This window comes from Neltuma alba, unplaced genomic scaffold (assembly GCF_004799145.2).
Source record: "Neltuma alba isolate B1F8T4 unplaced genomic scaffold, ASM479914v2 tig00011952_pilon, whole genome shotgun sequence".
Lineage (NCBI taxonomy): Eukaryota > Viridiplantae > Streptophyta > Magnoliopsida > Fabales > Fabaceae > Neltuma > Neltuma alba.
Genome location: NW_021636531.1, coordinates 97,586 through 111,601, shown reverse-complemented (window position 1 = coordinate 111,601; position 14,016 = coordinate 97,586). Strand labels below are relative to the sequence as shown.

Here is a 14,016-nt window from a genome sequence, read left to right as displayed (position 1 = left end):
GTCACATAATTATTTAAATTGGATAGGTCTTTGTATGTTACACAGAATCCGTGTACAATATATAGTAATAGTCGGGGTATTGTTAATGCACCTGTTGGCTAAAAAAAAAAAAACACCAAAAACTGCTCCGTCAATATTTTTGCCTATTGGATTTTTTTGTTTGTTCTTTTCTCTTAATTGCTGTGCAAGATTTTTTCTATAAAGCTCACCTATATCGAGCGTGTCTAGTGTGAATTATTACTTCCTTCGTATCAAAATATAACCTATGTTTAAATAAACTCATCTCGGCTCAATATGGGTTATGTTTAGATGGTGATTGGCCTATGGGTGGTTTTCTCCTATTTTGCCCTAATTCACAAATTTATTTATTGCATTTAATAGGGGTGGTGGTGAAAATTACTACTCTTCTAGTCTTAACTATAAAATTCACTCTATAATATAATTTATACTGTAAAGTGAGTCTCATATTTAGAATCGGAGGAGGATAATATCTCATATGGTGTTTGAGTATGATAAAAAGAACTATGATAATGTAATAAATTAGTGTTTGAATTTTCACTGTACAGTGTATCCACATTTAATATTTGATTGGTACATTGAATATAATTGTCTCGAATTATAGCATAAAAAACGAATGTAATTATTTTTACAAATTTAAAAAATTATTCAGCTTTTCAATTCTTTTATTGGTATGCATGAAATTTTTAAAATGTTACTGGTATTTTAGGCTAGAGAAAGTATTTAATCCTATGACCAAAAATGTATGATGTTAATTAATAAACTCTCATGTCCTATATATACAAATATCACATTTTTATCTGGTTATAAGTATATCACTCATATTAATATTTTCTATGCATTGTGAGTAATACTCGTGTTCAATTCATCCGAAATGTTTTAAATTAGAAAGAAATTATTGTTATCTAATTTTAACTTCACGCGTAAATCTATGTGGTCCAGTTTAAAAATTTCTACTTTGAGGACAAAGCAATATTCGTGTTCAATTCATCCGAAATGTTTCAGGTTAGAGAGAAATTGTTGTTATCTCATTTTAACTTCACACAAATTCATGTGATTTAGTCCCCCCCCCCCCCCCCCGGGCATGGAAAAACTTCCTACATTGAGAACAAAGAGGATACTAGCGATTAATGATAGCAATAGTATAATTTTTCAATACATGTTTTGGCGGGTCACGCACAAATCCCAGCTAACCTTGTTAAATTTACCAATTTAATTTGTTTTTCTCAATACTTATTACTATTTCTGATCCTTAATATAAAATCTAGTTAACTAATTTAGGAAGATTAAAAAAATTAGTCAAGTTAGTTATTTATAATAAATAGGTGTTGCCTTTCCTAAAATACCCTTACCAATAATGTATACTGGCTAGAATTATCATTTGATGAACCTTTAACATGTGCAACCTATAAGGACTATTTTTAAAAAATGGATAAATATGAGAAGCAAAATAGATTGAGGTTTTATATTTAAAATCAAATTAAAAAAATCAAACAAGTTTTTATATTGAGGATGAGAGGTAGTTTTTTTTTTTTTTTTGGGGCCTGATCCACTCAAACGTGGAGACCTTTTCTGTTGAAAAAAATAAAAATTATGCATCACTCATATACTTTTATTAGAGTTCACGAGTAACTTTTTTTACAATTACATTTGGATGTTTCAGATTTTCAAAAATGAACTACAGAATTTACAATTTATAAAATAGCGTCACCTGTAAATTTAAAGACGGACTATATAAATATTTCAATAAGCTTGATAATTATAATTATAAATTACTATATAATACTAGCATACTGCTTATATTTATAATAAATTGTATCATTCAAATTCAAAGAATCTTATCCTGCTTTCCAATCTAACGTGATTAAATTTCATTACAATTGGAATATTTGGCAGCAAGTTCTTAACACGTCGGCAAACTATGGCACAAGGGCTCCACCAATGTATTCAATTTTTTCTCAGCTCCAAGTTCAATTTTGGCGAGAACAAGAAGCGGGAAAGGAAGGGGAAGGAGGTGATAGAACAAAAACGCCAAAGAGGAAAAATATTCGCCCCTGTGTCCGTACAGTCCCCGAGGTGGGAGATATATAATGGATGAAACCAAGCATTGCCCTGTACTGCGTCACTCTGCCCCGATTTGCTTCGCTTTTCTCCCAATGCTCATCTCTTCAAAACCCTAGAAGTTATAATCTACTAGCGCTGAAGTTTTCATCGTTTTCTTTCCAATTTTCTAGCCAGTACCCCGGCCCGGCTGTTACCGGAGGAGTTCGGACCAGTTAGTGCCTTTTTATCTGATTACTTCGCGTCCTCATTTATTTTATTTTTCTCAGGTTTTATTCATTCATTTTCTTTGTAGACTACTATGGGGGCGCAGTCGTTGAACCGTGTTAGTCCGAATCAGAGTCCTACTGCTAACAGTGAGCTGGGTGCTGGAATGGGTCGTCGGCATTCCGTGGTTTCGACTCCCAGGCGTAATATTGTACCGAATGGTCATAAATGTGGCAAGACTGAAGAGCCAAATGGTTTAAAAAATTCGCCAATTCAGAGAAGAACCAGTCCTCGAATACAAGCCAAGCAAAAAGTGGATACGGAACTTCCAGTGTGCCGCAGAGATGAGCTGCTCGACAAAGCTAGTGATGCGAAGATGACTACCTGTAAAACAAGTGTTAGCTACGAAAATGTTGATAAGCAACAGGTAGTTGGAGGACCAAAGAGAACTAAAAATTTGGATAGTTCAACAACTAAGGAACCGCACGAGTCTAAGGAGCCTTTAATAAAGAGAAGAACTAGCCCTCGTATCCAAGCGAAGCAAAAGTTGGATAAGGCACTTCCAGTGTGCAGTAGGGTGCCGTTGTCCGGTGACCGAGACGATGCTAGTGATATGAAGAAAAATACAACCTGTAAAAGAAATCGGAATGACGAAAATGTGCGTAATGAAAATGCTGTGGAGGACCAACAGAAAGCTAAAAAATTGAACGAGTCAGTTACTGAAGAGCCAAATGAGGACAATGAATCGTCAGCTCAAAGGATAGCTAACTCTCGAGTTCAAAATAAAGAATTTCTAGTGCGACGTAGAGTAGAGCTATTAGAGAACCGAGATAACGTTGGTAATGATAAGAAAATTAAGTGTTTCAAAACAAGTTGCAATGAGGAAAATGGGAATGAACATGGGGGTAAGGAAGAGGGAGTAGGTAAGCCACCTAGAGCAAAGAAGCTGAAAGAGGCTTCCTTGGTTAATAACAGACAGACATCTGCGGGTTCGAAAGCAAATGGGGCAGGGAATTTTGACGATAAAAGTGACTTTCTTAAGGTGAAAGAAACGTTGAGGCTGTTTAACAAGCATTATCTTCAGTTTGTTCAGGTTAGTTTTAATGACCATATTGTTAAAGTTTGCAATTAGGCAGTTTGATTTTCCAAGGTACAATGTATGCGTCCTCCTTAATTTGCTGCAACTCGGGATAGACCAGACTTAAGGCTTTTTTATATCTATTTTTCTCTTTTGCGTCATCATTTTCAGCTTTGGTTTAATTTGGAATCTTGATTTTAGCATCTTCTTTGCATATTAGGAGGAGGAGAAGAGGTGTAACAAAGTGGAATCTTCCCTCAAAGTGTCTAAAGGAGGTTCAAAATCTAAGGTTGGTCACGGATTCACCGTCTGTTGCATTTTCATCTATATCAAAATGCGTTAGTGTGCTTTATGCCAGAAATCCTGTTGAATGGAGTTATTTCTATGTCAGTTTCATGTGAAGATGGCTTACCTCTCCCTTCATTTGTGATATTCTCCTTAATAACACATTTCTAGATATTTCTTTCTTTGCTTTAAGTGGTTGGCTGCGTTGAAGAGTAAGATTCATATTTCATCCCTTTATAGTTTATACATCTTATAATACGTTTTTTTTTTTTGGGCTCACATTGCACACCTGGCACTGTTTGCACAATTTTTCGTACATGGCGCTATATCTTTATATGCTCAACGGTATTCAGACTTGTTTCTGAGTCACATCATGTATTTCCTCCCTCTCATGGCTGCCCTTGATGGTTTACACTTGGTGGAACCAGACTTGTTTTTGTTGTCTTTTATGGCTTACGCCCGAATGTTTCTTCAATTGAAACCAAGAAATTGGTGTCTGTCAGGATATTCAAATCTTGCTTCACTGGGGAGTGAAATTTAAATTTCAGCTACCTCACAGATTTTCCCCCCCTATTATTATCAGTTAACAAAAAAGCTCAATGTTTTAATTTATGCAGAAAAAAGCATCAGTTGAAGTTCAAAAGTCAATGGCTAAGCGACCTGATTTGAAAGCACTATCCAAGGTGAATGGAAATTCGTTATGCTTACCTTTAGTATAATTTTCTTTATTAGTCTTTACTGTTGTTTTCCCTATTATAGTTAATTGCATGCAATATATATTTATTTTACTCTCTTCTCATCTTAATTATACCTCTTTCTCTTTGTTACTTGATTAATTGACGCCTTTTGTCTTTCTGAATCTGTTAATTGTTTAATTATGCGTCCTTTCCCTTTTAACGTGTTAGCTGGCTACATTCTTAACCAGAGTGAGCTATAATTGTGAGAGCTACGGTTCAGAGGATTATCTAGTGATTGATATAGTTAATTATTGTTGAAATCCTATAATTACAGGTTTACTCTTTTTTAGTCAGTCATGTATATCACGTGATTTGGCATAATAGCCAAGCTATTTATTTCCTTTTTTTGTTTTTTATTATGCATTTGTTTCCATGTTAGTATTTTTTTTTATTTGTTGTTTTCTTTGGTTATTTAGTGTCGATTGTCAATTTTCCCCTCTCCTTAGATCCTTGGAGTTTGCCGCATGGCAAATTTGTTGCCATCTGCTGCCCTCCAGTTCTATCTCTCACCAGGAATAAATTAAGAAATTTTGTTCTTTTTTGAAGTTCTTCATGATATCTGAGCCTACAAAGTTTGAATTTGTTAGCGGTTGGCATGAGAAAATACATGTTGATGGTTAGCATAGGGAAACAGAGACATCTACATCACAAAAGTGAAGTGAGGATGCCCAAAACCAAGACCTTTGCTACACGGTAAGGTGAGAAAGTAGAAATTATAAAATAAAAAAAAGACTGCGATCAAGGTGGGATGTGAAAAAGGACTTGCGCCTTGCTATACAGTGAGTGAGGAAACTGAAAACAAACACTTTGCATCAGAATGCTACAGAGTGAATTGTTAACCCTTTCCCAGATTTTTGGATTTTGGCGCCATAATGGTGGCATCATTTCAGGGATGATGCAGATTTGTCGCCATATGCTCCCTTTTACCTATATAATTTGGTAATCCACCTTGAACAGTAATGTGAGAAACTTCAGAGTCGTTAATATATAAAATTCTTCATTCATTATTTAATGTTGTCTGGTATTATAATTTCTCTTCCCTAGTCAAAATTAAGTGGCTTTAGTTGCGATACAAGACTGGTGCAGATTTCTCTTCCCTAACATTTTAAATTGGAGACATTTGGCAGATGTTAGAAAATCAGGAGACATTGTATTCGGAGAAAAGAATTGGTGATATTCCAGGTCGGTGGCTTCATCTTGCATTGCTTCTGCTGTTTATCATGTATTGGGGCTTATTAAACTCAGACATTTTCTATCTGTTCCCTCTCAACCGAAGAAGATTTTATTTATATGCACAATTATATCTATAATGTTAAAAAGAATTGTGCTATGTTCATTGTACCCCATGTCAATTTGTATAAGTTCACTCTTAATGGCAGGTATTAAGGTTGGACATCAATTCTATTCGCGCGCTGAAATGGTTGCTGTTGGGTTTCATAGCCACTGGCTAAATGGCATAGATTATATGGGTCGAGCTTATTCCAAAGTGGTAATGCTGTTGTCTGTACTGTTATTTTTGAATTGACTATAATTTAAAAAATCTAAGATCTTGAATATGCCTGACTGTCGAATGACACAATTCTGGATTAAGTGCTCATCTAATCGCATGTCTCTCTTTCTCTTTTCCTTGTTGAAAGTCTCAATACAGTCACTATGAATTTCCACTTGCTGTGGCCATTGTTTTGTCGGGAATGTATGAGGATGATATTGATAATGCTGAGGACGTTGTATATACTGGTCAAGGTGGGCATAATTTGACTGGTGATAAGCGTCAAATTCGGGATCAGGTGTTAGAGCGGGGTAATCTGGCTCTGAAGGTGCATACCTACTACTTAGATCTTTTAATCCATTGGATAATAAATATCCTGCGTCTTTGTGCAATACTTGTTAACCAATTTTGCTTTCCTCATCACTATAAGACATATTTAAATTAGTTGTTGTGACGATTGATGCCATTGCTCAAGTAATATGAAATTAAGAATTACAATGCTATGGTGGAGTAAGTTTATATCTCATTTATGGTATATAAGGTTTTAATGGGACTAGCTAGCTGATGATTGTTGTTTCTTTGATCTTGCCGAACTTTTACGTGTGTGTGTTTTTTTGAAATTATAAAGTGAGTGGTAGTCCTGTTTCTGAAGTGTGTTATTTATTCTGGGATATACAGTTTTTACGTTCACAGTGTTGGCTGCTTTTAAGAAGCATAAGTTTTTTGATCATCTAATTGGTACTTGGTTACCTATTTAATTTACTGGAACTTTCAATATTAATAAAAGATTTAGTGTACTAAATTCTAGTATATTGGTGTGATTATGCCTTTGATGAGGTGAGAGCGTGATGCTATATTTTGTTTATTACCTAAAAACTTACATGATGGTGAGTGCTCATTGCTTCAGTTTTTTTGCTTTGAAGATTCATAGCAGTAATTTACTCATGTAAAATTCTCATTGAAAATTCATCCTTGTACAAAAGCCTAGAATCTGATTTCATATGAAAACATAATTTCAAAGGAATTAATGAAAGGAGATTGCATCGGTCATTAATCTGCTTTCACATATTCATAGTATCGTTTTTACACATAATTTCCTGTGTAATTCTGGTTTCCATCTCTGCCTGTCCTTTGGTGTTACTATTGCGAATGCTTTCATTCCATTTCTACCCAGTTTTCTTGAATATCTTTTAGTTGACACCATAGATTAGAAGACCACCGAAAACACTCAGCTCTGCGTGCCGTACAATTTTTGAAATGGCTTGTTTTGGGGCTACTTCCATTTTTCATTCGAAAAGCAAAGCATAGCATCAAAAGCATAAAATAGAGAATGGAGGATGAATTGATTCTGTTTCTTATTCTTTTCTCTGAGCACTGAGCACATATAAATGGGGAAGATGCAATTATTCTTTATTAGAATCTCATCTGATCTTATAGTGCAGCAATAGTTACAACTTACAAGAGACATAAATCCTTTAAATCAGCAGAATAAACTAGTACATATGAAGAAAGATGAATTTGAAAAGATATTATATGCATTATGACTATCTTTAGAATCTGGCTAATCTTGCAGACTACTTCAGGAAAATTGGTAGGTTTAAAGATGAAAGTTTTGGTACGGGTGTGTCGTTTTTGCTAATGTTTGGTGCGTTTGGTCATAGTGTAATGCCTGTTACTCCAAGCTTCAAGAGATAGTTGTTTACCTGTTTTGCTTTTGGTGCTCAAGTTCAACTGTGCTTGCCAGTCATGGATAAACATGCACAACAGTTGGATTTTGTTATATTTGCATAGTTCTTTCGCATCTATTTTATTTAATGTGCTCAACATTGTACTTTATTTGAAGCATACGAGTCAATCTAACTTTGCGTTCCATTTTAGAACTGCATGGAGCAATGTGTGTCTGTAAGGGTGGTTCGTGGACATGAATCTTCAAGCAGTTACAGTGGCAAAGTATACACATATGATGGCTTGTATAAGGTAGTTTTCCCATATGCTCATTGGAATCTGTTTTTTCTTCAATTATTGATCCTTTATTCCTTCTGAGGGGTTATGTATAGCAAGCTTGGAGCTATCTAGTCTAAATACTAAATTATAATCCCTATAGTTACTCTATTTTGGAATGTGTAATATGAAACTTAGCATAATTTGTGGTATTGGATTGGATCAGAAGGCTGGTGGGTATAATGTTCACTAAGTGCATTGGGGAATTCCGGGCTACAATCTTAGCAGGAAACAAACCATGACAGATTACTTGTTAGTGTCAATTGTCTTGAATTTGAGTTTAAGCTACCTGTAGGTTTGAAAATTAAGCAGTAGTGACAAATGCTGGAAAGTGATCACTAAACTTGGAAGTTTTAGCTAATTATAATGCAATTCGTTTTTAAACTTATTATAAAAGCTTTTCTTTTTTGACAAGGACTGGTTTGACCAGTGATTAGTGATGGAACTTATGACCCAACAAATAAGTGGGTATTTTAAGTTCGATATGTGGATATTTGTTTCCTTTTTTTTTTTTGGTTCCTTATTTTTCCAAGGTTTCAAAATCTGATTTCTGGCTGATCAGTATTCTAAGCTAGATAGAGAAATACCAAATGAACAAGGTTGACTGGTTCATTGAGCTTTGCGATCTTTTGTGTGAAATCTCAAAGTGTTTAGTGCAGTTTTTCCTTAAAACCTCAAAAGTAATTCTTTTTGATGCATTGCTTGATTCTCTTGAATGTCATAATAATGCAAGGTTAAGTTTTAATGGTAATGCATCAAATTAATTTCTGTTTTCTTGCAGGTTGTTAACTATTGGGCGGAAAAAGGATTATCTGGGTTTACAGTCTATAAGTTTCGGCTGAGGAGGCTTGATGGGCAGCCAATCTTGACAACCAACCAGGTCCATATATTTGTTTTCCAATTTCATTGTGAAGGGTATTCGTGTCTATGAAGTTATGATAGTTTTATTTACACATCTATCCGGGAAAAGTTTGGACATTGTTCCACTTAATATGCATTTTCTCAGGCGATTCCTTACCTCTTGCATGTGTTATATGGGATATGGTTATCTCTGGTTTTATTTCAAGGTTTCATTTCTATCTTTTTGAGGGAGTCTCGCGTGTTTGATGTACAGGGAGATTGAAAAAGCATTATCCGGTTTTGGGGTCTTCTAGGCTAACTGTTGCCCAAGTACAGGTCCTTTGGATATCCAATCCTCCCCCTTGAGAGATGCCTCCCACTAGGATAAGGACAACTAAAAGTAAGCAACTCTCTAGCCTACTAGGATAATTGACAACTAAACTAAAGCACTACATGAATGATAAACATAAAAACACTTGCTAACCATTAAATAATAAGACGATTTTACATCAATCCTATTGGTCTTAATTTGTCAAAGTATCCCTAGATTTAAGTTTTATTCCTAACTTTAGTGTGTAGCAAGTTCTTAACATGTATGATGTATGACTTGCGCCATCCATAAGACAACCGTTGTGATATTTATTATTAGAGTTGGAAAGGCAATGATGTTGTGACTACTATCATTCATGGCAAATGCCACATTTGTGTTCACTTTTTTTTTTTTTTTTGGGGTTATACACTGCCCGGTAATCCGGCGCCTATTGGCAACCGACTAATCCGGACTCGAGGGGTAGGAGTGCTGTCCACATAGGCGGGGTTGTCCACCCCTTCTCCCAACGAGAGTGCTTCCTAGGACTTGAACACACATTCTCATCCTTACGGGGGGCGAACCCACTTACCAGTTCGACCAACTGCTCGTTGGTCTTTTGTGTTCACTTTTGTGATTTCTTGTTTATTTATTCATATCATACTTTAACAAATAGGTATTTATTATGCTTTATCTGAATAAAATTATTCTCCTTTTAGTTCCATTGTATAAAGAAACTTATTTTCTTATTCAGATAACTTGTTGATATGTTGAGTTGACCGTTGTCATTGTAATTCTTTTATTTCCTAGAGTTTCTGTGACAGATCATGGGTCAAATTTTTTTTGCAAATGGCACTTTAATGCTAAGCGATGAAGTAGTGAAGAAAGTTAGAATGATCTTGGTTATTCATTTTGTTGTAATGACAGGTGTATTTCATTAATGGACGTGCCCCTCAGTCCATTGCTGAAATACGAGGGTAATGCAGAAGCTACCATAAGTTTAATATCCATAAGTTTCAGTTTGACTATTGTGGCCTGAATGCTTTTGTTGTTATTTTAGGCTTGTATGTGAGGACATCACCAAAGGTGAAGAAGATGTGCCTATTCCTGCCACTAACCTGATTGATGACCCCCCAGTTGCACCCACAGGTATATTGAATCTTTAGCATTTTCTGCTGTCACAAATGTTTTCTTAAACCTAAGTTTAGCATTATGCGTACCCGTGATGATCTGGCTAATTGACATGGGTTCCTCAATATTATAGGTTTTAAATATAAAAAATCAATTTTGCTTTCAAAGAATGTAAAGCTCCCCAGAGAGGTCGCTGGATGCAAGTGCAAAGGCTTATGCGTGGATCCTATGTCCTGTGAATGTGCCTTACGAAATGGATCTGATTTTCCCTATGTATCTCGTAATGGAGGGAGGTTAGATCATCGAAATGAGCGAGCTGAGCGCTGGTTATGCTGGTTGCTGGTATACTTATTACTGCTTTTAGGTGTATATTGACGGTAGTCTATGATTTTTCACCCGCTAGGTTAATTGAAGCCAAAGATGTTGTCTTTGAATGTGGGCCAAAGTGTGGATGTGGTCCTGGTTGTGTTAATCGAGCTTCTCAAAAAGGACCAAGATATCGTCTTGAGGTTGTACTTTTTTATTAGTCTTAAATTTTTAGATTAAACTACCAATATGGTGTATTTAATTTGCACATGCAATCAAATTTTGACAGGTTTTTCGTACTGCAAAGAAAGGATGGGCTGTTAGATCTTGGGATTTCATACCTTCTGGGGCACCAGTTTGTGAATACACAGGATTAATCAGGAGGACAGCAGATGTAGAGAATACACTCGAGAACAACTATATTTTTGAGATAGATTGTTTGCAAACGATGAAGGGCATTGGTGGAAGAGAGGTTTGAGTTCATATCTGTCTTTTATATTTTGGTCAGCTAATTCAGTATGAGATTATATTTGTCATTCCATGTCTCTGTCTTCTTCCTTTTTTTCGTTCTTGTTTTTTGATGCAACTGGCAAGTGAAAACTTGAGGTAAAAAAGAACTATTCACGTGGAGCAAATTCCACCAAAAGTCTATCTAAGATGTCTCATTATCTTATTTGCTTGCAGAGGCGATCACAAAACGAAACATCTACAGCAGGCAAGCTCTTGGACAATTATGCAGATGATAATTCTGAATCCGCACCAGAGTTTTGTATTGATGCCGGCCATATTGGAAATATTGCTCGATTCATCAACCATAGTTGCGAGCCAAATTTATTTGTTCAATGTGTTTTGAGCTCACACCATGATTTAAGGCTGGCACGAGTGATGTTATTTGCTGCAGACAACATACCACCTTTGCAGGTTAGCTGTTCAATCTTTTACATATGTGATGATAATGCTTTGAACACTAAAACACATCAATGGATGAAGTATTTGTATTTACTTTTTAATTGAACTCAATTATTTTTGGCTTTATTTGGGTCAAAGTTAATTATCCTCGGCTTTAAAATTGCATTTTACTATGATTATTTTGATGAGCTGAATGGGCGGTGGTAATGTTGATATGTAATTTCTAATGATTTTGTTTATTAAAATTGGATACTGCATTTAAGTGTATTGTCAATCGATGGTCAACAATAATGCTCTTTTGGTTATTAGTTGAATTTATCCTACGAATCAACATTGTGTCCTGACAAATCCAATTTCATTCCTCGCAGGAGCTTACATATGACTATGGTTATGCCCTTGATAGTGTCTTGGGTCCTGATGGGAAAGTAAAGAAAATGACGTGTTATTGTGGAGCTGCTGACTGCAGAAAGCGACTATTCTAACATATGCTTCTTGGTGCATGCGTTTTTCTTTCTGCCATTGCACATATCAGCATAATATCCTTTTGATTTGTATGGAATGAGGAAAATCAGGTAATATTCTATGTAAATCCAGAAAAATATGATATATCATTCATTTGATTGATATCGTCTGTCAAACGATTGAGATGTAATTTTTTGGAAAGTCGAAAATATCAAACCCCTTTTTTCCTTACTATCTTGTACTTTCTTGCACTTACGTAATTTATGTAATTTTCTTTCCGTTTTTTGGTGCACAAGCATTTTGCCATTTAATTGTATTTTGCCTGAGTGATTGATTTAATGTGAGCACTTACCATATGGCTTTGAAGGCTCCTATACAGTTTCGTGTGCGGGTGCCATCTAAGAGTCGCCTGTAACACAGACTGAGGCACTCGTTCTGATAGTTTCAGTTTCTGAGACATCAGCGTTGTAAAGGTGGAGTCTGCACAAGGGTTTCAGTTTCTGAGACATCAGCATTGTCCCGTTCTAATACAAGTTTTATTCCACTAGGTGGTGTTAGTTACATGAATTGCATCATTGTGTTCTATCAACAATTAAGTTCTTCAATATGTTGTTGACTTGGAGTCTCGTTTAATTATCTTATTAAGTGTTTTTTAGGTCTCTCTCTACTTTTTTTTATTAGGACTCCAAACCGTATGATTTAACTTTTCATCGGGCCTCTCATGGTCTTTTTTGTACGTGCACGAACCACTTCAAGTGGTGTTCAGTCATTTTCTTTCTATGAGCTCAAACTTGCTCTTATTCTAGTATTTTTATTCTGAACTTTATTTTTTCTTGTATAATCATATATTTATTTCAACATCAACACATCTGGTTCTGATATATTATCTTTTTTGAACTTTTAAATTTATTTTATTTATTGTTTATTACTTTGATTATGCTATTTACAAATTTTTACATATGGCTGTGATTTTCTTTTTTTTCTTTTTGTGAACATTTTGAGCTTATTTCTTTTCTGTCTTTTACAATTATATGAAGGTTAAAAAAAAATTTGTCAACTTTCGATTACTCCCAAAATTTTAGCTAAATTTTTTCCTTTGTTATTTTTTTTATACTTCTCTGGTCTTTAATATAGAATCTAATTGTTAAGTTAGTTTTGGTTTTAAATATAAGATTCATTTATCATATTTATCAATTTTTTTTAAATTACCTTTATAGATACTTTTTCAACTATAATCAAGTCAAAGAAGGAGAGTGGGTATTAAAAAAGATGATTATAATATTTTAGGAAAAATGTGTTACATTTTTATAATTAACTAACTTATCTAACTTTTTTTAATCTAATCAAATTAGTTAAATGGGTTTTATAATAAGAACCGGAGGAATAGTTTTTATCATGATTTTATTTATTTATTTGCCAGCCAAATAATGATATCGTGAGTTTATTTATACTTCATGTACACTTGGTTTTCAAATTTAAAAAAGTTTATAAGAAAAAGAATAAAGTCCCAATTAGCGGGATGGGGCTGGAATGTGATTGTCCAGATCAGATTCCGACTTGTTTGATGAGTACTCCCGACCCCTACTTTCAGTGCAGGTGCTGTTCCTCAAGTTGGCAACAAAAAAAAAAAAAAGGTGCTGTTCCTAAAACTTACTAGAGGCCGAAAGATAAAAATCAGGTCATAATGTCATGCTGCACCATACGATGTGAGTACTAAACAGCCTAGCTCGACCCAAAGGTCAGACTGGGCCCTATTGCCTAAATGGCCCGCCCATACTAAAGACTTCTAAAGCTTATTTTGCACGTTCGAAAAGCCCCAAAAAAACTAAAAAATCTTTTGATTTGATGAGAACGATTTTTTTGCATCAAGTATTTTCCACGCATTTTTGTTCCACGCATTTCTTTTGTTGAGAGCCAATATATAATTGTTCTGAAGATTTCAATCTAGAAGTTTATTTTCACTTGATTTCTCAACATTCTGCAAATAAAATGTACAAATATTAAACAGACTCCTTAAGTTTTCAAAAACATACTTCAAATCATGACTTTTTCAAAAAAAATATGTTCAAGTTCATTTGTATTAATTTTTAATACCCGGCTTAACCGCCCCAAACACCAGGCAGGGGTCGAAGACTTAACCCTAAACCCCCAGCGCTCCACATATGTTGGTTTCTCTATTTGTTCT

The 14,016-nt window shown here is 35.0% G+C and overlaps 1 protein-coding gene across 3 annotated transcripts in view; it reads left to right on the top strand.

Annotated features, from left to right (window-relative positions):
* Positions 1 to 12,480, top strand: part of LOC114719776 (histone-lysine N-methyltransferase, H3 lysine-9 specific SUVH4) — a 31,389-nt gene extending 18,909 nt beyond the window's left edge. Inside the window, exons 1-17 of one of the 3 annotated variants that reach the window (XR_003737935.1) lie at positions 2,031 to 2,293; positions 2,375 to 3,379; positions 3,585 to 3,653; positions 4,267 to 4,332; positions 5,514 to 5,568; positions 5,766 to 5,875; positions 6,024 to 6,203; positions 7,754 to 7,852; positions 8,658 to 8,756; positions 9,951 to 10,000; positions 10,084 to 10,172; positions 10,288 to 10,447; positions 10,558 to 10,663; positions 10,750 to 10,932; positions 11,145 to 11,381; positions 11,738 to 11,941; positions 12,199 to 12,480. Coding sequence is in view for 2 of the 3 variants with exons in the window: in XM_028905305.1 (XP_028761138.1) it covers positions 2,381 to 3,379; positions 3,585 to 3,653; positions 4,267 to 4,332; positions 5,514 to 5,568; positions 5,766 to 5,875; positions 6,024 to 6,203; positions 7,754 to 7,852; positions 8,658 to 8,756; positions 9,951 to 10,000; positions 10,084 to 10,172; positions 10,288 to 10,447; positions 10,558 to 10,663; positions 10,750 to 10,932; positions 11,145 to 11,381; positions 11,738 to 11,851 (2,616 nt within the window). In the remaining variant the exon portion in view is untranslated. Of the gene's footprint in view, positions 1 to 2,030; positions 2,294 to 2,374; positions 3,380 to 3,584; positions 3,654 to 4,266; positions 4,333 to 5,513; positions 5,569 to 5,765; positions 5,876 to 6,023; positions 6,204 to 7,753; positions 7,853 to 8,657; positions 8,757 to 9,950; positions 10,001 to 10,083; positions 10,173 to 10,287; positions 10,448 to 10,557; positions 10,664 to 10,749; positions 10,933 to 11,144; positions 11,382 to 11,737; positions 12,124 to 12,198 lie in introns of those variants that run through there. The other 2 variants (XM_028905305.1, XM_028905306.1) reach the window with 2 other exon arrangements.
* Positions 12,481 to 14,016: the final 1,536 nt, after the last annotated feature.